Raw genomic sequence first — 24,720 nt, 5'->3', positions numbered from 1 at the left:
GGGGAAAGTCCACTATTGGTGACCCAGTGCTTCAAGAACCATTATAGTGCTTCCCCCTCACCCTCTCCCAGTCCTTCTGTGGCTGGTGAAAGGTCCCACCCCCTTTGCCTAAAATTATGGTTGGAGACAGTATGTAACTATTTTGCCACAGTATGTTTTGATGATTGATGGGATTTCTATCAAAACCATAAGGACATGTCTTAATAAATAAAATCCACTAAGTGTGATGTCCCTATTTATAAAAGAATATGTTTTTCATGGTAATGTTTAGGCACTCACAGAATTTGGGTTAGTTAAGGTAAAATATTGTTTTAAAAACCAAAAGATTAAAAAAACAATTGAAGCATGAGACACTTCTTGTTTTGATGTGTTTTCATTTAATTAACTCATTAACTAACATGTAACTGAAACACAGTCTTTTCCTAACCTTAATCTTTGTCGCTCTTGTTGCTTAAACTATAGACTTTAAAAATCTGACCTTTTCCTTATCTCTAAAGCCAAAGTGCCATTTAATAACCAATATATAATTTAGTTTGCATACAAAATGCTTTAGTGGTCACACATGCAGTCTTCCTGTATTGCTCATCCTTGCTCTATTTTGCTATGCACAAATTAGTGGTGCCCTGATGAATAATTCTGTCACCAGCCCTTACAGCTCATATTTTTGTTTTAAAGGGCAAAACCTTTCACTTCTAATACTAAGCTGTAAAAAAAAACAAAAAACAAAAAAAAACACTAGTGATTTTATTCATTTCTAAGAAACACACCAGTGACAGTACAGCACTGACACCTACAGCCTGAGAGCAAATTAATGATCTCTGAAGTGTTACTACTTAACAAGGAATCTCCCAGACTGTGTCAGAAGCTAAAATATAAGACTGATAATCCATGAGAGGAAGTAGGAGCCCCAGTTTTACAGCCCGAGGGCCTCCCGTCCCCTGACTCACACTGATGTTGAAACTAATGGTGCTCATACTCTGGGTGAGCAGATGGGCTGCAAGGTAAACTGTGGTACAAAGCATACATCTATTTCTGTAAAAACCACAATAATAATAATAAAATAATAATGATGTCACCACCATGTTTACCTCAGTTACAGCATCCTTGCATTTGAATTCAGGGCAGCGACATTTTTGAGCTATAATTGAAGTGCTATGATAAGTTGCTGTCCTGGTGTTGGGATTTGAGATCTGCTTGCAGTGACCCAGTTAGCGTCATAAACACATTAGTTTGTTCAGCTCGTATAGAAACCTTTGTGGGAGGCCCTACAGATGCTACAGCACTTGGAGAGAAGCCATTACAATTATCCAGATCATCATCAGGATAAAATGTATCCACTGCACAGATCCTTTGTGGCATATTAGATACACGTTTATCGTGGGAATGCGTGTTAATTACTATTTACAGATCATATTTTGAGATTGTGGAGTGGGTAATTAGATGTAGCTGGTGATCATAATGTTGCCGTTTTTCCTTTCTTTCTTTTTTTACATAGCTAACCCAAGCAGTGAAACTGCTCTGGAGATGAGTCTTTGAAGTATCTCCATTTCCACCCATTTCCACAATTGTTTTTCTGCTTCTGTGTCTACCTCTGGTCTCTTTCTCTCACTATCGCCCCCCTCAACCTCAACTCTCCATTGTCTCCCTAAGCCTCCATTTCTGTCTGTCCTAGACCCTCCTTTCTCTGTTCGATGATGATATCGTAATGAAACATAAGCCACTAACAGTGGGATGATTAAAGCTTGTGCTGGCCTCCTCTCTTCTGAATATTTCCCATGAAAATGGTCTACTACCGCCTCTGTATCCTTCGTATTGTGTTAGCCTGATAGCTGGAAGTGAAGCTCGTCCTCCTGATGGCCGCTCCATTCCCAGTGGAATATGTGGCCTACATTTGTTTGTGGTGCAACGTTGGGCTGTGTGAGTGTGCTCCCTTATCAAACACTTCCAGTTTTCTGCCACATACCCCTTTTGTCTCAATTAACAGTCATTATTTTGTGGTTACACACTATGTTTTTTATTACTCTGTTCCCCTTTTGCTCTCTGTGTTCTCCTTTGTAACCTTTGTAACAGAGAATACATGTGGAAAAATGCACGCTTGGAAAAAAAAAAAAGCACTCACAAACATACACACATATATACACACAAAGGTCACCTTCCCTTGCTTCATTAGAGACTGCTTTATTATGGCTGACAGATGTGCCCATAAATCATAGGTCCCCTGGTGGAGCAAGAAGATTCAAAACAAACTCAGCACTGATAAAGGTGAGGAACACAGAGGGAGAGAGAGAAATACACAAAGAAACAGACACAGCATGCATACACAGATATCAATATACTATATTGACAGTTTCTGAAACAATAGGTCTCAACCACCATACTGCTTAAAGAATTTTTTTTTTTCTGCCACTGGCATCCCTGCAGGGAGATAGGCAGCTTTTGTTACATAACTGCCTTTTGTGAGAGAGAAAAAATGGGAGGGAACCCCTTATCTTGAGAGAATTATGAAGGAAACAGACAGAGAGATGCTGCTTCACAATCAAACACATTCAGAGTGAGTCCAGGAGATTATTTTGATCGGAGATGAAGCGCCAAGTGTTTGAGTAATGGAGCACACCTATGACGTGTGAGTTTCTCATTTTCAAATGGACGTAACATTATGTAACCACTGTTCCTGTGGCAGCAAGTTACATTTGTCAATTATGACTTAAAACACAATCAAATGCTGTCCATATTGTTATAATTAATATATAAAATAATATAAATAATATTTTCAATGAAGCCTTAAGTCATATTACTTGGGGTTACATTGTTATTGGTGGATTTATGATGTTTAACTGGGTTGCTTGATGAATTGACTGAATTAGTGCAAAGCAGTGGAGTGACACACGTAAATGCTTAAATGTTTATTATTATTGGCATGATATACCTCGATAGCTACAAGACAGCAAAGTAGTGTTGACACCCTAATATTGAAGTTGTTATGAGGTCTGATTGACTGGTCTATCCCACTGTTTTATTAGGTTTTTGAAAAATCGATTCCACACCATGAATATTATCATGCGAAGTCCACTGCAGACTGTTGAGATATCATTAGCGACACTTTATTTAGAGACCTTGTTCACATAGTTTTCTTGACATTTCTCCCATTTCCCTCCTTTTAGCTGCCCATGGTTCTCTGGCTGAAACTGACAGGGCAGAACCAATCACTGGATTAGGAATATAATGAAAAGTTTACCATTTGTAAGTGTCAAATAGAAAATGTAAATTCGTGCTGAAACCAACAAATTTGTGGCGTGACTTCAGTGGACTCATCATTAACTCTTGCCTTGATAATCTCTGGTAATCAATACATTTGTTGATTATGAAAAGAGCTATAAAAAGTTCTTCGATCATGAATTTGCTGCTTACAGGTGATAAAAAAAACTGTTTAAGTAAAGGATACACATTTCTAGTTTGTCAAGAACAATCCTAGTGTAATAAAAATGGTCACGTGATTGATTGTCCATCTTGGTTATTACATAAAGTCCTTGACAGTCTTGATTACACACAAAGGTTTGATTTACAACACATTATGACAATGGTCATGTGTACATTCAACATTTAAAACTTTAACATGTTTTATTTCCACTGTATTGTGTATTAAATCACCTTTTTTTAAAGAGAGAGAGACAGACAGAGAGAGTCATTCAACACGTAAAAATAGGCAGCGCTGTTTATTCTTATTTCTGTAACCTTTCTCTCTTTTATTTCCCATGCTGTGTACTGTAATATTGTCAACTCCTGTGACACCTGAACTCATATTTTTCTTCATTCTTGTACTGTACCAGCCTGTTAATAATAAATAATAAGAACTTAATACCACATTTGACATAGACAATAAGTTGCTGTGTGGGACAGGTCAGTTCTGTATCATTCATATGCAGATAAAGATATCCCAATGACCCCTTGTTTGGGACACAATAAGCGCCAACAATACTCATTAACTTGTTCTATGATACTGTATGATTTATGGCTCAGTCACATCCATCTCACCCAGGTTGGCATAAAGCAACACCACATTTGAAAGAGCTCAAGGTTCATCCGTGCTGATGAACCCTGGCCCCAGCTTGTGTCTGTGATAAACTGGCGAAGTGTTGGATGAGGCACAGTCTGGTGCAGCTCCTCCACCATGAAGGACATGGACCTGGAGAAGAAGGGTCATCGCAAGTCCAAGGGCCTGAGCGCCCTGGAGAAGGGTCTGATATTTCTCTTCGTGGCCATGACCGCAGCCTGCATCGGCCTCGTTGTCGTCTACTTCGTGGAGAAAGCCGACACTTCCACTCATATAGAAGGTGATACTCAAAGAAAATGTATTGTATTCTATCTTAATCCAACACGTGACTCTGCTTCAGGGCTTACAACGTGCTGAGATACTGTACTGATGCTGATTTGATATCACTGGGGTTAATTTCCCTGCTTTTAGTGCATAGTCTTTCTTAGATAAAATAAAAAATCAAACTCATCTGCAGCAATAATCCTCAACATGACAGCAATACAGTCAAAAGACAATCCTTACACAACCACCTGTATCTATTGCAAAGTATTGTAAGGGTAAACACCTTTACAAGAAATAGTAGCTGTCTTACAAGTGTCCAATGTCCTGCAACAAATAATAATTTTATCCAAGTGAGCACCTATCTATTGCTCACTCCATTATTATTATTGCTTGTGCACACCTGTGTTGCTGGTTTATTTGTCTGTTAGTAGGATTACAGAGAAAGTACTGAACCTATTTCTCACCAAACTGGAGGGATGGAGCATGGGCCACGAAAGGAGACATAACTTTTTTTTCTGGCAGTTCCAGGTCATTTACCATCAATAAGATTATTTTTGGCAGCTGTCTGCACATTTTTTGAGTGCTTTTAGTAGGAAAGTTTATTCTTCATCTTAAATGAATCTCATGCCTGCCTGTACAAATTTCACGTATCTGCTGTACACTGATGAAAAAAAAGGCTTTCCAGGTGACATACAGTACAGAAGCACAGGCTTTATTGTTATTTTTTCAGGAAATTATTCAGGATCCATTACTATTGGTGAATATTTAAATAAAAAGTCAGTTTTAAACTAACGGATACAGATGCTGATTAGAATTTGATAGTTGTAGTTTGTCAGAAATAGCTGTTAAAATATAATCTTGACAAAATGTTTTACACTTTATAATAACAGAAGGTCTGAAAGTCATACCTTTTGTCAAATTTAGGTTTTTCTTGACTGACATTTTTTTTTACAATGTGAGCTGGAATTTTGAAATCAGGATAGAAAATGTAACTCCTTGACAAACAATTGTATTGTTTATGGAAGAAAATGAAAACATTTAAAGGTCCCATATTATGCTCTTTTTAATCATTTTCACTCAGCTGTCAGACGTCCAACTAAACTGTATTCGAAATGTATTGCCCCAAACTGATCCGTGGTCCTGAATGGCAGCTGTCTCAAAGTCGCTCAAATGAGCTCTGCTGAGAACAAGCTGTTTCTGTGCCTGTACCTTTAAATGTTAATGAGCTCCGTCTGTCACAGCCTTGCCTTGCCCCTCTCAGCCAATCAGAGGCCTAGTAAGGCGGGTCTTGGCGTAGGAAAGATTCTGCCTCAGGGACAGGATGTGGCTAACGGTAGCATGGGCTAATGTTTATGGGTGGATGTATCACTATGGCCAGAGCGATTGATATAACAGCGTGGCGACAGCTCTTGACGTCGCCGCCAGTGCGGTCTCGTGGTTCATGTAGCTCACAATAGTCCCAAACTAGGCTTGAAACAACGTTCAAAACACACACAGCCAGTATCACAACTAAGCATAAAGTCCGCTTAGCTCAATGCTAACGTATAATGTGAAACCTCATAGACGGGCTAACAGAAATTAGCATCGGCTGTCGCCGTTTCGCGGCAAACGAACAGCCATAGAAGCTGCTAAAAACCCGTTTAATTCAGGCTTTAGCACTGTTAACACGTCACAGTTTTAATATTTTTTCATGCGAGAAAGTTTAATCCAGAGTCTGTGGTCAGTTTGCTCCGATGTCTGTCCTGGGAGAAGTGCAGAGTCTGTGTGAGCCCCTACCGGGGACCGTGGCAGCGGCTGTCTGCTGCAGCAGCAGCCGCTCTACTGAGCTGATCTGCCGGGTCGGACATCTGTCCTCCTCCCGGAGGAGAAAACGAGCGAAGTAACGTATCCGCATGCTTTTAGAGGTTTACCGCTGGCTGGTTAAATTATTTTTAGGAGATTTAATGCTGGTCTCATTGATGAAATTTTACAACTGTGGCAGTGGCATTAGTTTGTTTGAATGAAAAGTGAGGAGGAGCTGGGCTATGAAATCACCACATTTACGTAAATAAAGGGGGGGGGGGCGGTGACAGCGGAAAAGCGACCAGACTTGCCTAGTTGTTCATTTTAAAACATTTATTGATTGAAATGTGGTGATATCTGATGACTTTGGCGCTGTGTGTGCAGCCAACAACAGAGCAACCGCTTCTTCCAGGTCGTACATTCGCCATTGTTCTAACCGGAGCTATGTTAACAAGTGGGGAAAAAAATGGCACGGTTTAGAAAATTTCTTGAGGCGTGGCAAACCTTCACCTGGGGCGGTGCCACCAACCTAGGGGGTGGCGTCGAGTCTGTCGGTGACGTCACCGACAGACAGATCTTCAACTGGCCTGTTTAAGCACACATTTTCTAAAGACAGAGAAAGCAAAAAAGGGAGAGGATGAACTTTTTCCATACCAGGGGGGATTGTAGACAGGCCGGGGATGCATATTATTGATAGAAAACCGCTCTAAAGTGCATTTTGCATAATATGGGACCTTTAAATATTTTAAACAAATTAAAACATAATTGACATCTTGTCAGAGAAAGCCAAACACAGCAGATACGAATGGATAAGAAAAAGCAAGCTGTACTTTATCAGTGATTTACACATCTGACCACAACAATTTCATAACAATAATGTATGTGTCATCACTCTCCATCAATAAGTGTTAACCGCACAATAAACAGGCTACTCCCTCCTCCACTTTCTCCTTCATCTCTTTCTAGTTTCTCATCGAGGAACCTGATGTTTATTCTGGCTTAACGCAGGACAAATAATATTCAGCAGTCTCTGAAATGTCTTTATTTGAGTAAATGAGAAAGTGGAAAGTGAGGTGGAAAAATTCTTTGTGTTTGCTTGAGAGGAGTGAAGCAGCTAGATTAGCATTACAGCTCGTCAGAGTCTCCTGCACACCTGAATATTAGTCTTTGTGACAAGGGAGACAGCAGATATGAGGAGTTAGCACTTGCACACGGTTGCCACTTATATAATTTTGTCATAGACTATTTCAGAGTATGGTCTTCATCACTTGATAAAAGCTGTCTGTGTTTTTGTGATGCACTAAAAGCATCCCTGCCAAAAAAAAAAAAAATTGCCCTGTTTTTTCATAACAGAACAACAATATGATTACTATGTCCAAAGTAATGTTATGCCTAAATGACAAAAAACATATTTCAGCCTTTTGTTGTTAAACATAGCTGCGCTCCAGACTCCTGAACAGAAGCTGTCCCAGCCACTGGGGAAAACACAATGCTACTGTGGACGATGACACTCTGTATAATCAATGCTGTTTCCAAGGCATCACAATTGATTTTGATTTTTTCTTCAGATGTGATAAGGTATTTTTTAATCACTTGATTTTCAAGGCTTGTGCATCAATTAAATACAATCATCCCTAATGGCCAGAGGATAAATTCTGCTGACACTGGTTTGAAAGTTTTTGGCTTTGAGTAAAAAGTCTGAAAAATCTTTGGAGGGTTTTCGGTGAAGTTAGATATGGGCACTCATGTTCCCCTCAGGATGAGTAATTTTTTCCTCTGGCGCCATCGTCAGGGTAAAATTTAAATTAATTGATTTTCTCCATAAATTTGGCTCATTTTTCAAAACATTCCCTAAACACCAATAGCAATAGTCACAACAGTTTCATGGTACATCAAACCTCTATTGCATGTTTGCGAAGGATAATTCACTCAATATGAGCTAAAGCTATAAACAGCTGCAAAGCTAATGATATTTTGAGTAAATCTAGGCTGTTCTTTATATTTAGCGCTAATTGACAAATACTAAATATGCACCAATGCTGTGCTGACATTAGCATTTAGCTAAATTTGATCATGTGATATTGAGTAACTAGTGCATTTTAATGTTGGATGGGGACATGCATGTTGCAACCTACATATCACTTGAGCAACTTTTTTTGCCATCAGCTGCTGTTTATGTTGCTTTTTGATTCCCAAAAAGATGACTGATTAACAAGTGTGTGCCTTTGTCATGCATTTTCAGAGCCATCGGCACCCTCAGGTTGTGGTGGTCCTCAGGAGCTGACGGGGGAGTCGGGCAACTTCAGCAGCTGGAACTACCCCAACAGCTACGACAACGGCAAGAGCTGCACCTGGCGCATCACCGTGGATCCAGACAAGGTGACATGGATCCTCATCACTGCTCTCTCCCAAACCTCAACCAGTGAACTACTTACTGTCCCCACTTTAAACTGCCTTACAGCCTTCGTGTTAGATCAGAAAGAATATTTAATGAACTGACTGACTAGATTTAAATACCATGCTGCTCAAGGGGAAGTAGCTCCACATACAATATGAAGTCATGTGGAGCCCTACATAATGTTTCAATATGGAGTGGGCTACTTCTTGCTGTAATTTACATCTTCATCTTCAAAGCAGCTTCACTGCAGGTCTTAGTATTTGTTAAGGTGAACAACTGAGTGATTTTTATTCAAAGATTTTAAAAAAGAAAAGAAAAAAGATTTATTAAAGATTATTCTATAAATAGCCACGGATGGTTTCTCTCTTGGAAACCACTCTCAACACACCATCATGAATCTTTTTTCAAGAATTCAGTCATGTCTTTGTTTCAGACAGGGTCTTTCACAGTGTTTGTGCTCATTGTGTCTGATCAGTAGAGTTTGTTGACTCACTGTGAAACCGTCTTATGTGAGGCCAAGCAGTGGAGGACAGCTGGGGATGAATGCAGTGGCAGCATTGTGGACAGATGGCTGCCTTGTCTCCTTCACTTTCCTCAGCTCTCCTCCCCACATCCACAGGAGGAAACAAAAATCCTTGATGCTTTTTTTTTTTCTTTGTTACTAACATGGCTGCCTTCCTGCCTGCCTGTCTGCCTGATGCAGTGACTGCTTGTCTCAGTGTGTCTCTCCTCCATCTTCCTTTCGCTATCTTTAAGCACACATTATGCATACACACAGGGGCACAAGCAAACACCGTACACACTCACACACATCTGCACATATAAGCACTCGCTGAGCCTTCCCCGTCAACGAACTGTCTGCCTTGTCGGCTTTGCAGATTTACGTAAAAAAGAGAGACAGAGAGAAGAAACACCTCTGTACGTTTCTGTTGCAGGTGATCCATCTGTGGTTTGAGGAGTTTGCTTTGGAGGACACCAAGCTCTGCACATCTGATTTCGTCACGTTACGAGACTCTCTGGGAATCATCGGTAAAAAAAAAAAAATCAAATCCATTCAAGATAGATAGATAGATAGATAGATAGATAGATAGATAGATAGATAGATAGATAGATAGATAGATAGATAGATAGATAGATAGATAGATAGATAGATAGATAGATAGATAGATAGATAGATGGTTTATAAGAACATATACACACTCAAAATGCACATACACTCCCTTGGCCTGCAGAGCTATGCACTCGGTCCAAGACTAAGGGGATTGAGCTTTGATGTCATGCCCAAATCAGCCCATCCATCCATGGGCTCTCTCAGAGCCACACAGTCCTGCTGGTCCACTGCACACTGCTCCAGTTAGTAACACACACACACTTCAGCACTAGTTCTCCAGCCAACCTGCAGAGTTTAGGTAGTGCACTTTGTTCACAAACATGTCGGTCTCCTTTTTCTTTTTTTTATTATCATCTAACCCCCATTTTGTGATAGTTATGTATAAAGGAAATTAATCTATGGTTGCAACAAACACTGTGGCCACATCATTTTTTGTATCTTTGTGGTCAGGTTGCGCATCTTTGTAGCATTTTGTTTTGCATCTGGTTTGTGTCTGTAGAAGTTTTGTTTGTCTCTGTGGCTGTTTTATGTCTCCTTGTGCTTGTTTTTCTGTCTTTGCAGTTGTTTCGTTGGTTGTAGTTAAGTCGTGTCTCCCTTGTGCACAATTTCTCTGACACTTGTAGGTAAATACTGTGGCTACACCAAACCCAAGCCGTTGGTGACACTGACAAACCATCTGAGCATTTACTTTGACACTAATGAGAGAGTAACCGACCAGGGATTCAAGGCTTATTACAAAGCTGTGTCTCCACAACTTGCACCAGGTAAGATGACAACTTGTAAACCCATTTTAGCAAGAAAATTGCCCACACTCTGATGTGATTTTGGACATACGTCTTACAATATACGATTGACCTACAAAGTGAATGTGCAGTCTGAAAAGACAGGCAGAGGAATAGGAATGAAAATGGGGTGGGTGGGTGGGAGTGGAGGGAGAGGGGATACATAGTATATAATATTGTGGGTATCCTTGAATTGTGGAGCTGAAGTGCCCTCCATCCCTGCTGCCAGAAATAGCCGGAGCCGGTGGCTTTCTCCAAGGTGACCGGGGGGATTTGATGACCCCTGGCTTCCCTAAGCAGAACTACCCGGATGGAGCGTTATACCAGGTATTGCCACACACATCAGTGCAACAGCTCATTGAAACATTTACTTACAACGAGGACTTTTACATCTGGGGAAGCAAGTACATTATAATGAATGGAAATTATTATTTTATGCAGCATTTATCACCCATTGTGTCGTTCCCCATCAATGCTGCGGCCTGTTTGAGCATCTTACAGCTCACTCTCGTGGCTTTTACACGCTCTCAGTCAATCTCTTTGCTCACAGCAGCATCATTCCCATCGTTCCACAGCAGGACGCTGTTTTCAGCACGACTCAGTTTACAAATGAGAATTTTTCTATTTTTGACAGAAGAAACAGAAATATCCTATTTGACATACGCATACATAATATTATTTAACCTCACTTTTCAGCTATTTATAGTTATTTCAGCAAGTCTGTATAATTTTATTATGGCATGAAAACATTACATTGATTATAAGATTTGTGTAGCATTAGTTGCATAGATACAAAATTGTGTTTTTAGAGTAGTTTTAGTGTGGCGGCTGCCTCTTTTAATGATGTACATTGATGTTGATGCTGTCACATTATGTAAATCAATGCCAATTAAATCCACTGATCATTGAACAGGATATGCGCATAGAAGCAGAAGAGGTTTCTTCTTCTTTTTTTATTCCAAGTGAACTGTGCAACTCAGTACCATTATTACAGTTCCCATAGTGTTTGCATTGATAAGCATATGGTTCTGAACAAACGATAAAGATGTCAGATCAGCATCTCAAAGTAAATCCATCAACACAGTCACGTTGATGTTTTTTTGTTTTGTTTGCCTTGATCTGTGATTAATGCATCTAATTAAATCAGAATCAGTTGTGATGTCAGGATTGGACAAGGACTTGCATGGCTTCATTTGGCTGTCATCACAAGTTCGCCTGCCTGTGCTTTACCGTGACAAACAGCAGCAGAATCAGTGATGAGTTACTTTCTATATAAGTCGAACTGCAGCTCACTTTTCTACCACGAACAGTGATGCAGATAGTGGTTTTATGTCTGTTACAAACCCATTGCTGGTTTAGTCATCTGCATTTTTATGTTTGTAGTGTGAAATAAAAATGGTTTGTGGAAATATGTTTATCGCAGAATTAACTGGTGCATGTGTCTCTGTGTCTCTACTGTGCTTGTGTGTTGGATCAGTGGAGAATCACGGTGCCTGAAGGTGAGAAGGTCCGACTGACATTCACCTCCTTCGACCTGGTCCCTGAGGTCTGTGGAGACTTTGTTCAGGTCTACGATGGCTACAAACCCGGCTCCTCTCTCGTGGGTAAGCATATACACCAAACATATAGAAGATGAAGGGTCAAAGAATCTGGTTGAAATCAAGTTCATCCACTGTCTATGATGATAAGCAGGGATTTTAAAATGTACCACAAAATGTTCAGTCATCAGTGCAGTTTATTCCTAAGCTGGGTGATTATACGCCAAAAGGGATGCGTTGGAATTCAGAGTCGATTTTGGGCTTTGTTCAACATTAACAATGTCAACTTTGTGGCTCCATGAATAAAAGATGAGCTCAATTAAAAGTTTGAGAAGTTGTACAATGGACAGAGCTTCTGGAGTCTATTTTAAACTTAATGAATTTAAATCTGTCTGCATAGACTTAATTGTTAAAGTAGCTTAGAGGATCTAACAATGTATGTTACCGCCTGTCGTTCGTCTAAACAAGGGCACAGGTTTTAAAGAACCAATTGTTACATTCATTTGGTATTATTAATACATTATTAATACACTTTCTATTTGGTCTTTAGAGACCTCAAATTTTGAGATCAATGTTTTGTAATATATGAATATTTATCCTCATTTAATGTCTCATCTCCTTTGGTCAAATTGAGCTTTATTTGTGTTGCACCTTTTTTCATATAAATCAGTGCAATTCAAAGCTCTACAGATGGCTCGTGAGAAACAGAGGTGATAACAATGCAAGGATAACACCAATGATAACTTAAGTAGAATAGGTAAAATACCATAACGACTGAAATAGGAAAGAGGATGTAAAACATTTGTGACTAAAACTGAAATTGGAGGATGTGGCTGTTGTTGTCCAAGCTTCTGTGAATGTGTGTTACTGTACCTTTTAACACCGACATTGTCTCAATGAAAGATAAATTCTGTGGGGGGAAGATGCCAAAGCCAGTGGTGTCCAGTGGCAACACTATGGTGGTCCGCTTCAAATCTGACAACACTTTGACTGCAAAAGGATTCAGCGCTACTTACACAAATTCCAGCCTCCCACCCGTCGTTCCCACCACAACAAAACCCACACCCACGACCACAGCCAGACCCACAGCCGGACCCACCACAGAAACCAGACCACCTCTTACAACCTCTGGTGGTAGGTATTCTCTCCAAACCCACTTTACTCTTTAAATAACCCTTTTTGTTTAGACCACTTAGAATAAACCAGGACGGTGCTATGATATCTATCTATACTTACTCATAATAATCCCATAACACAGTTTGGCTTAATTGACTTTTTGAGCCAACCTGCCCGCCCCCGTGTGTCTCCACTTTCATTTCCATTAAAATATACCACATCAGATATATCTGACTGGCTCACTAACAAATCACATCATTGGTGTTGATGCAGTTGAACAAGCTACACAAGAAAATTGGTCATTACCTCCTCAATGTTTTTTATTTGACATTTGAGTGCCAAAGTACAATCAGTGACCACGGATATATCCAGTATACTACAGCATGATCAGTTTTCCACGTTTGCAGCTCTCTGTGTAGGAGTGTGGAGATTCCCTATGAGGTTTATTTGTTCATCAATCTATTAAAGCTATTGACAGGCAAACTAGATCTCTCCAGTGGCTAACAAAGGTGCTAATGAACTAAAACATGGGGCAGTTTTGTATGAAAGCAACCTGGTCCAGAAAATAAGTCTGTACCAACAGAAAACATAGCTTTTCATCCACTTTTCTTTCTTCCAAAACACTTACGTACTAAAACAAACACTTTCTCTGTCATTTGTTATTCAGGAGGAAGTGATGGTCCAATAAACCTTGATGGACGTAAAGGAGTGCTCCAGTCCTTGGATTATCCTAATTCATATCCTGCTCATCAGAACATCTCTTGGCAAATAACTGTGCCAAGAGGATTCCTGGTTAAACTGCAAATCACTGACCTGGCCATCACAGGAGAGACTGGGCAGTGCAAAGAGGACAAACTGATCATCTCAGATAGATACAGTGTTCTCGGTGAGTCATTATCAAATCTTTTATACTTCTACAGTAACAAATGTTTGTTATCATATAAATGTCAGTCGGATTTGTTCAGTGAAGTTTTATGAGTCTGGCATTTTGCTCATTAGTGTGCTCAGCCATGTCTGTCTCAGGGCCACATAGACACCAGTATGAAGAAGAGGTAACAACATCCCCTTCTACTTGCTTCAAGAAATTCAGTGGACAAGCTCCAAGACAAATAAAGCAAACAAGCCCTCATCAAACTGGACTCTGGTTTGTGTTTGCTGGCTCTTCTTAGACCACATAACTCTAGTTCTATATTATAGTTCAATATCCAAGCCCTGTTGTAAAACTGTAGATTAGGATCTTCTTTGCAAAGAGCCCAGCAAACTATAAATTACCTCTCCTCTTGTTATTCGCTTCAGTGCCTACAGTGCAGCTGATACAGCTTTATCTACTGATGAGTTCTCAAGGACTAAAGCGCTGAGGTGCAAGCACACGCTGTGTGAGAAAACATACTCAGATAGTTGATGAGCGTTGTGAGGGTGCATCCTGTTAGTCGATGGAGCGTGAGTTTGTGTGCAAAATGTTGACTTGAAATAGGAAACAAAATGATGCTGACCCATCCACCCCATTCTTTCCCTTACATGGACTTTGTCTCTACTATATAACAACACCTGAAAGTAGTGAGACATTATTGGATCGCGTCTTTTCCCCTAAACCATGGGGAAGCCTCACACTGTTTATTTATCACTTGAATTAACAGGAACATTACTAAATATAACTGAAAAAAATGTGCTAGAGCTATCGAAAAGGTTACTTTTCATCCAAAATACCTGGAGAAATGTCACCGTCAATAATTATTCAATTATTATATCACAAGCATTCAGAGCAATAATAGGGAAAATAAATTATTAATACTTCACACATGCCATTATACTACATTACCAGGAACAATTTGAGAGGCACTTGAAACAAGACATGCAAATCAATGAATATAAATGTTATGGACTAAATGTTACTGATTCCTAAAATGCAATCCTCAGTACCAAATCACTGTCTCTTCGTCAGAGGATGATTAAGCTGCTTGACCTGCTGCACTAATAAGCAGCATCTCAGTGAATGTCAGCGAACATTACCAGTCAGTGTCATCTTTTGTGTTCAAAAGCTCTTTGTAGGAACGGTATTGCACTTGGTTTTGTGTTTAGTTCATGATGAGTCGGTGATGCTCCGGAGTTGATGAAGGCACATTCACAGTCATTGTGGTCCCACTCATTTGCTGGTGTTTCATTATCATCATCTATCAGTACACATGCTTTTAAGTGGTGTACTGTATATTTACTATTTAGCTGCATCCATTGAGCCATCCCTTCATCCTTCACTCAGCTCTCTTCATCTCCCCCTCACTTCCAGGCACGCACTGTGGCTACATCCTTCCCCCTGTGGTGGTCAGTGCCACTGACACAATATCTGTCAACTTCCAGTCTGACAGTCGCCTCACAGACAGAGGATTCTCCGCCAGGTGGGACGCTGTGTATCCTGAGGATGTCACAGGTACTGAGGAGTGTCACGCACATCTGCACTCACTTGCACTGGGCGCACACACCACACACACGAGGCACACGTTGCTGCAGCAGCTCAGCAGCACCTCGTTAAGAATAAACCATAAAACATCTCGATCCCTGTCATATATTTGTTAACACTGAAAGTAGTTGCATAAGAAGCGTGAACTCTGCCAATGCACAGGTCAGAGTACGGTGTGAAGTATAAAAAGCGAGATAAAATTGCTTTATCTTTTTCTTTATCATGGTTATCAAGCCGGAGAAAGATTTGAGACCCTACACGTGGTGGTGGAAAACATTCACCATAAGCTAGCAATAGAACTATTATACTATTATATTATTAAAACAATACATGAATTAAATGTAATATAGAGCAGAAAAATGTTTTTGTGCATTAAAATTAAAAGTACTTATGTAAAAGCTTTAAATATTTAAGGAACTGCAAAATAGATATTATAGCTATCAAATATCAAATTAGTAGAGTACATACTCATAATGTATTTCTCTTAAATCTAATAAAGAAAATAAATGTTCTTGATGCATAAAATGCAACATTAGTCACAAATACATGAAAACTGTATCTACAGTTCTTCAGTCAATGTAATTAGTTACTTCATGTTAAAAATAGCACCCAGCCATGTTTTAGTGTTTTATTACTGGTCTTCTATCACCAGCAACACGTGAATGAAGCAAAAGTTGTCCTGACAGACAGATAAGGAATAATCACATTTCTTTTCTCTCTCTTATCACAGACAGATACTGCAGCTTGTATCCGCTTAATTACAATCACAATCACATCTCACACAGCGTCTTGACCACTCCCTATTCCTTCTTCAGAAACCCTGGGCTGCGGCATGTCTTCCAAAGAGGTAACAGGGGTCATCAAGTCCCAGAACTGGCCCATGAACTACAAGGCTAACACTGAGTGCATGTGGAACATCGCTTCGACTTTGGGGAAAAAAATCACACTGAATTTCACCCACTTTGACCTAGAAGGCAAAGACATCCTAGCGTCCAGGTGCTATGATAACGTAATGGTATATGACATCAACGGCCTGACTAATGGGCTGATAAAACAACACGGTAAGTCATTATTCATGAACAAAATTAATTAAATTTAACCATAATAAGTGTTAATTCATAGTTTTAAGAGACATTGTATATCTATATACTATCATCAGAAGAGGATCATAATGTTTATCATGGGCGAATTATTCTTTCAACCCACCGCAGGTCCTTTCTGTGGGACTAGGATGCCCCAGACCATTCAGTCAAAGGGCAACAAGCTGCTGATTCGTTTCCACACAGACTTGTTTACTGAGTCCAAAGGCTTCAGGGCCTATTGGACTACAGACACCAGCCTGCCTGCTCCCACTGAGCCACCTGCTCTGCCAAACCCTTGGGACGACATCCCCATAGGTGAGCCCGATGCAGTTTGCAAACATTTTCATTACACTACAGTGTCAACACACTTTGAACTACCAATGTGTATTTTGCATATTGATTAATTAATGATGTACAATGCAGAAGGGGACGCACTAGTAATGAACCCATGGAGACTTATCACTACACATTACTTCAGCTCGCTTTTAGCCTCAATTAGTGTGGTGGTTGGTTTTCTGGCCAATAAGTCCAAACGCATCGAGCTGCCGTGAAGACTGAACCTAAAGAAATCAGGAATACAGCGACACATGTAGATAGAAAACAATCAATTGTGTTCTTAGCTTATTTTAGACATGTAAAAAAAACAAAAATGTTACATTGTTTAAAAAAATAAGCCAAAGTGAAAATATGGAAAAAAGAAAGAAAAAAAATACACATTACAAAGCATAACGACTATGAACACGTTCAAAAGGGAGTAGGAAGAAGTATTTACTTATTAACCAGTAAAACAATCAATAGGTTGATTGAAAAAACATTTAATTAATCAACATCGGTATCATTTAATAGAATCTGCTAATACAAATGCTGGGTCTCCTCAGCTCTAACACCGTGTCACCAGGAGAGAAGAGAAGTACTGCCCCATCATCACCAACTGCAGTGACAAACATTTAGTCTCAACAGCCCCTTAGTAGCTGCACAGAGACCTGCCCCATATTTATGTGATTCATGCTTCCCTCCTCCCTCACCCCTTCCTCACACACACACACCTGCCCCCACGTCTTCCTCGCTGCGCCCAGATGTGCAGTAAAACGAGGTGCTTCGGTGTGATGAGAACACAATGTGAAACGGTCCTAGCGCTTCACTTTCCTTCCTTGCCGGCTGTCACTCGATTCCCATTCTTCACCCTGTGATGAGCCCCAGGTGGCCGTGGCCCCTGCCAAGCCAATTGCTGAAATAGTTTTATAGATGGACTCTGCTGCCTCTGGGTTTTTTTTTTTTTGTTTTGTTTTTTCGTCCACCCAGGCTTTGACCAGAGGCAACACTATGTGTCAGTTGAAGGAGGGACAAATAGAGATGATGGAGGAAAATGTGAGATGTAAAAGATGTCAACAGAAAATAGCCATACATGTTTATGTGTGCTAGCTGTGACTCTGAGTCCAAATCAGCATTCACTGCCAAAAACAATGGACACAGTTCACTGTAACCAGCAGAGTCGACCTGGTGTGATTTGGAGAACGATTTCAAAAATATAAACCGGAGCGCCAGAGCCGATGATTAAAGCCTGCACTTTTCTTCAACGTGCTTCTCTTATCTATCAGCTGCAGATAGATACTGTATAATCAGGCTTTGTTTATGCACACACAAACCACAAACAAATTCATACATGATCAGACAGACAACCAGATCCTGGATATTTTACGGAGGTTTCCTCTCATTTTTGCTATAGACTGGCCCAGTACATGTGGCAAACCAGCCGTTCCTCCTGCTGTTATGTCACGCATTGTGAACGGAGAGCCAGCCAAACCGCACTCCTGGCCCTGGCAAGTGTCCATGCAGGTGAGAATCTCCCTTAATTAACACTGACAGCTCACTCAAAGACAGAAGGGATTATGTCATCATTTAGAGTATGAACTACAGTATCAATGATTTAAAAGAGAATACAGTTGAACCTTTGTGTAATCATCATAATTCATCACCTACACCTAAGCTTAAGAAACTGACATAGTGCTGACTTCTTCTCTACTGTTTGTCTCAGGTTTGGCCTCCCAGTCGTCCAGAACCAGTATACTCCCACATCTGTGGTGGTACTCTCATCCATAAGAACTGGGTGCTTACAGCAGCCCACTGCTTTATAAAGTAAATATCCAGTTTTACTTAAGTGCATGCAAAATAAAGTTTAAAAAAAGACAAGCTATGTCCACTTCCTGGAAGCCCATTTGTATGATTTCAGGGGGCAGTTATTGGTGTCTGTGCTTTCACCTCAGGCTTATTACTGTACAGTCCAAGTGCAACACTCAGTTAGAGATGTCTCTATGTCTTAACTAATGGTCTACACTGTGCAACAGAGAGAGGGAGAGAGAGATGCGGATGTGCCCTGGAGCCTGTGTATTTCATATAGTTTTGTAGCAGGATGCACACAACACAAGGACATTTGTGCTGTATCACGGAGGTGTGCAGCAGTTCAGGTCAGAATATCCTGTGTGTTGTACAAGTGGAAGTGTTTACTTCTATAAAATGATAGCTTATAGTAGGATGCATTGGCCCTGATATAAATAGGTGAGGCAGCCTGTACATTGTGTGCTTACTATGGGGTTTTATTATTATTGATTCATCTGCTGATTCCCTATCCAGTTATGCTGATGAGCTGCAGCGTTGGCAGATGTGCCTTGGCAAACACAACCTGACCCACACAGAGTCAAGCCAACGCTGCTTCAAAGTGTCTGGTATCTATCGCCACGAGGGATTCAAGTATCCCACGGTGCCCACGGTGGAGTTTGACATTGCTCTTGTCAGATTGGATGGTGAGGTGACATCCAGTGATGAGATCTCCTACGCCTGCCTTCCCTCCGAGGAGGAAGTCCTACCGAAGGACAAGATGTGCTACGCCACCGGCTGGGGAGATGAGACCGGTGAGGTTTGAGCTTAGTGTTCATTAGTAGCAGCAGGTCACATTTCTATGTTCATGCTCATATATTAACTCCAGTCTCATCTTATAAAAGTAGTTTATGTTTTATTCAATTAATTAATACAATAATGCACCACCTCAGGCAACACTTGCATCTCATAATGTTTTTTTTTATGCTGTTACAGATTCATTGTTGCACAGTGTTCATGCCCTCTGCTGGACTTAATGTGTAAATTATCTCCTGTGTTTTTGCTCCTCCGGCTATCAAATTATAATTTTTTAATCATCTGCCTGTGTGTGTGTGTGTGTATTAGGTGACTCACTTAATGCTAAGCCTTCAGAGACCCTTAACCAGGTCGCCCTGCCCGTTGTGCCCTATAACACCTGCAAGAGGATGGATTACTGGTGGTTCCAGGTCAAACCCTCCATGATCTGTTGTGGTTATACGCTGCCTGATGAGCTCGCGTCTGTCTGTCAGGTAGAAGAAGACGAAAACAACATGATGAGAAGCATATGGACTAGGTTTGTTTCACATCTTTAGATGGTTAAAATGCTTATGGTGTTACTGACGTTGTATTTACAGGGAGACTCGGGTGGCCCTCTGGTGTGCCAGGACACTGCTGGCGGCCCTTGGGAAGTCCATGGTATAACCAGTTTTGGCCCAATCGGATGCATAATGAATAAGAAGCCCTCCGTGTTCACTCGCTTCTCTGCCTACCTCCCCTGGATCAGAAATGTCATCCGCAGAGACATCTACAATGAGCACAGTATGAATCCAGCTGCTCTGAACTGACCCACTTTCCTTTAAAAAAATAAAAAAAAGTATTTTTCTTTTTTTTTTGCTGGTTCTCACCCTCTGTCCTCCATGTGTAGCATCTGGCTGTGGAGGAGCAAAGGACCTCACTGGCACAAGTGGCAAAGTGTCCTCTATGGGACATCCTGGCACCTACAGCAACAAAGCCCGCTGCCAGTGGAACATCCAGGTGCCTGAAGGCAAAGTCGTCCACCTCCATTTCAGCAATTTCTCCCTGGAGGAGAGTCAGTTGTGCATGAACGACAAAGTGAGCATAGCAGACAGAGCAGGAAGTCTAGGTATGTGTATATCTGCTTTCTTTCCCTCCCAGGTAGGTCATTCTCTGAATGGCCCTTTGATATGATCTCACAATAAAATTTCACTCTCAACTCCCAATGCATGCAAAGTATTTACAGCAGTTGACTGACAGAAAGCCTCTGCCATTATACCATTTATACTAACTAGGACAAATGTGTCCAATCAAGGCAATCATCCTCAGAGGCCAGACCAAAAACATCACACATCCACACATCAAGAAACCAACATGCATAAACTAAAAGAGAAGCAAAAACAATATAAAAATGATCTCTAGTCAAATTTGACATCACCCTTCTCAGTCCTTATATAATACATTTAAGAAAAGAGAGATGATCTGATTGAGTTTCCATGGTCTTTTCTTTTATATGTATTTCCCCTCAGTTTTTTTTTACTATGCAATAAAGTGGCACACAAAACACACTGTCAGATGACTCAACCTTTCTCATCCTTAAATGCCAACTACACATATTCCATACGTATTATAGAGAAACAGTGCAGAAGTCACCCTCAAGTAATAAAGGTGTTGATAGACTTAAAAGACCAATACACAAGCTCAGGTCAGGCTAACACTTCTATATGTTTACCTTCCCTCAGGCACCCACTGCAGCCATGTGCCCCCTAAAGACCTGGTGACTGATGGGAACAGGCTTCACATCAGCTTCTCCTCTAACGACAAGGTGGTGGACACCGGCTTCTCTGCCACCTGGAAGGCAGTGGACCCCACTGAGGGTACGGAGAAAGGTTATACTGATAAGACACTGATGGAAGAATCTCTGGGGAAAAACTAATGTCCCCTTTTTCTCTCTATCCTTCCGCACATACTAGCTCCTTGTGGAGGAAGCTTCAGCGGTGATCAGGGGGAAATCAGCTCTCCTAACTGGCCCGGTGACTACCATGGCCAGTCTGTGTGCACATGGCGAATCACTGTCCCCGCAGGAAAAACAGTCCATGTGGCCTTCACTCACTTTGAGCTGCAAGCTGTAAACGTGTTAGGGAATTGCGTGGACTACGTGGAGATCCTCAACGGAGCCAGCATGGCCTCTCTCGGTTGGTTTACTCTACTATAAAGTATTTATCAGTGTCATTGTCTTAGATGCTGTCGCCACTTTGCTGCTCAATACTGAAAAAAAATCCTCTCAAATTTCTCACCTGTCGCACAGGTCGGTTCTGTGGCTTTGCCCCGCCACGCATCACCCACGTTCCCAGCAACACGGTCGTCATTCGCTTCGTTAGTAACGGAGCCAATCACCAGCAAGGTTTCCGTGGTTACTGGACCACTAATCCCAGTGTCTTCCCAACACTGCCTCCTCCACTACCAAAACCATGGGACAATATTACTATCAGTAAGTGAAGGCCTACAGTAGATAGCTTAACTGATAGCAGCTTTGTACGTCTGACGTGAGGTCATGTGTTGCGAACTCAAGTGGAGGTTCCCAACATTTCAAAATTATTTTGTTTTATATTAAACAATGCTGCATGAGCTGAAACTGGATCCCCTGCTTTTTTGGCTCCAAAATTATCATTACACGTGTATCTCCAGCTTTGATATATTTGTTCTTCATTAAGTATGTATTAGCAATTTTAAAGGTAACATTTCTGCTTTTATTGCCCACAAGGCGCCCGTGCAAAATAAAGTAACATCCTCTCAGTGCACCACCCTGTATTTGTTAAAACATTTTTTTTTTATGTAACAGATTATAACTTGCTTATACACAACTGAATTGCACATTTTGTCCTCCCAGGCTGGCCAAAAAGCTGTGGAAACCCAGCAGTGAAACCCAGCACAGCAACCACAAGGGTGGTCAATGGAGTAGAGGCGACCCCCCACTCCTGGCCGTGGCAAGTCTCCATGCAGGTACTGTCTATGCCTTTAATTTTGTGTTGTGTGCTTAATTGGCTGAGAGTAGAATTAATTATTTCATAAAAATGTATTTCTCTTTCCCAGGCTTCACCAATGTTTCCCATACCATACATGCATGGCTGTGGAGGCTCATTGATTCATGAAGAGTGGATCCTGACGGCTGCTCATTGTTTCATGGTGTAAGCTATAGAAAGATCTTTAAAAGCCTGTTGTACTTTACTGTAACAGTGTTATGTATCGGGATGCAAAATCACTGTAATCTGCAGCTCAGCTTTACAAAGTTCACTCACTGCTGGCATGGTGATGTTATTGTGTTTTCAACAAAGACTTGGTAGGGACCAAAAACTTAGCAAAAAGTAATGAATATGAATATATTTACCAAGTGGCCAAAGACATGACTCCAAATGCATTTTTATATGCATTGCAACTGCTGGATGTATAAATAAGTAACTCTTCTGCTGCCCTCAAGTGGCAAAACTTGCTTGCATTCATTTCGTCTTGGCTTGCAGCTCGCACAATAACCACAGGGGGAAACAAAGACAATATCTGATTTTCGTTTTCTGCTGCCGTTCCAGCCCACTGAACAAACCGTCCTACTGGCGCATGTGTCTGGGGAAGCACCACATGAACTCCTCTATGGACGTTCCCTCAGCAGAGGACTGCTACAAGGTGGACGGCATCATCCGTCACGAGGGGTTCGTCTACGAGCAGGATCGCACCGACATCACCAATGACATAGCCTTAGTGCATTTGTCCGAGCGTGTCAATATGACCAGGGAGATCAGCCCCATCTGTCTGCCCAAACCCGGCTCTGTGATGCCTGCTGGGAAGGCCTGCTTTGTCACGGGATGGGGAGACGAGAAAGGTAGAGATGACCATAGAAATTAGAGTTACCTGTAGTTAATGCACAATTAAAACCGATGATATTGTCAAAAAAAAATTTGTGATCCTATACTTTTTCTGTTTTTCCACACTCTGAATCGGATGTTTCTACATCATTTTTTCCCATTTCACTTATTTTTTAGGTAACCTGTTCCCCAAAGTGTCTGAGAAGCTGAACCAGGCAGCCCTTCCTGTTGTTGACTTTCAAACCTGCAGTAAACCCGCTTACTGGTGGGACACCCTCAGGCCCTCCATGATCTGTGCTGGGTATGAGTCCCCAGATGAGCTTAAATCAGCCTGCCAGGTGAGAGGACACACTCTGGAAAAAGTGACCACCCTTCAAATTGACACAGTTGATGTTTTTTTTTTGTGTTGTTTTAGGAGGATGCTTATAGGAAGATGCTACTTCTGTGTTGTAATTCACTCCATGCTTTTAAGCATTATATAAATATTCTGGCGTCTAACGATTAGGTTGTCTGTTATGCAACGTCCTGTTTTGTTTGTGATCGGTCAGCCTTGATTGCAAATAGCTGCCCTGTTTTCACACATAATTGGACAAGAGAACATAGGAACATTATTTGTTTGCGATAATGAGCATTCATGCAAGCAAGGACATGGGAAGGGCAGACATTTTCGGGAAGTACTAAAGAAAAACACTGACACAGCTTTGCAGTATAATGGTTTTAGAGAACACAACCCTGACATTTGCCTCCAGAAACCTCTGATTTTGATAAATATTGACACTTACAAACTGTATATAGGCAGTCAACATCAAATACTTGTCGGAGAATCTTCTCACCCGCACAGTAAGTCGTTGCTGATTTCCTCCTCCTGCTCTCCTGCAGGGTGACTCTGGGGGTCCGTTCGCCTGCACGGCTGCTGAACCAGAATCGACCTGGGAGGTCCACGGTGTCGTCAGCTTCGGACCTCAGGGCTGCATCAAGGACAAGAAACCGTCCGTGTTCACCCGTGTCTCTGCTTTCAGCGACTGGATCAACGACAACATCAAGAAGTTTATTTATGAAAGTGGCAAAACCAACTGAGCCTGATGTCTTTAAATAAAGATTTTCATAGTGTTACTGCTCATTTCTCTCCTTCTTTATGTTTCAACAGAAAAGTTATTTTTTATTTTTTATTATTTTATTTACCTTTTTATTCAAGGTATATCTTAAGAGTTGCTGTCTGGTGAACTCTGATGAAGAGGGGTAATGTCATGAACTAGAGGGCATCTTTTTCTGGCTTCCCAGTGAGGAAATGATGGCAGAACAAGTTTTATTTAACACTGTATATTATAGTCATTAGCATCAGAGAGATGCATTTGACAATGACATTTTGTGTATAAATGACGGAAACAATAAAATAACACATTTTTCTATGCAAAG

General features: G+C 41.0%; 1 protein-coding gene across 1 annotated transcript; it reads left to right on the top strand.

Moving 5' to 3' along the window:
* Positions 1-4,168: 4,168 nt before the first annotated feature.
* On the top strand, positions 4,169-24,381 carry LOC310998250 (ovochymase-2; the record flags this gene model as incomplete). Its single annotated transcript, XM_083988208.1, has 24 exons — positions 4,169-4,331; positions 8,340-8,476; positions 9,431-9,524; positions 10,230-10,370; positions 10,618-10,715; positions 11,866-11,992; positions 12,830-13,060; positions 13,710-13,928; positions 15,327-15,467; positions 16,313-16,558; positions 16,709-16,894; positions 18,306-18,415; positions 18,615-18,715; positions 19,211-19,488; positions 19,799-19,962; positions 20,068-20,251; positions 20,358-20,576; positions 21,190-21,336; positions 21,421-21,642; positions 21,756-21,938; positions 22,338-22,434; positions 23,032-23,321; positions 23,482-23,642; positions 24,184-24,381. 24 exons carry the CDS (start codon positions 4,169-4,171, stop codon positions 24,379-24,381), a joined length of 4,137 nt encoding a protein of 1,378 aa, XP_083844334.1.
* Positions 24,382-24,720: the final 339 nt, after the last annotated feature.

Source organism: Trachurus trachurus, assembly GCF_905171665.1.
Source record: "Trachurus trachurus genome assembly, chromosome: 1".
Lineage (NCBI taxonomy): Eukaryota > Metazoa > Chordata > Actinopteri > Carangiformes > Carangidae > Trachurus > Trachurus trachurus.
The sequence above is the reverse complement of the archived record's forward strand: the minus strand, read 5'-3'. Positions and strand labels throughout refer to the sequence as shown.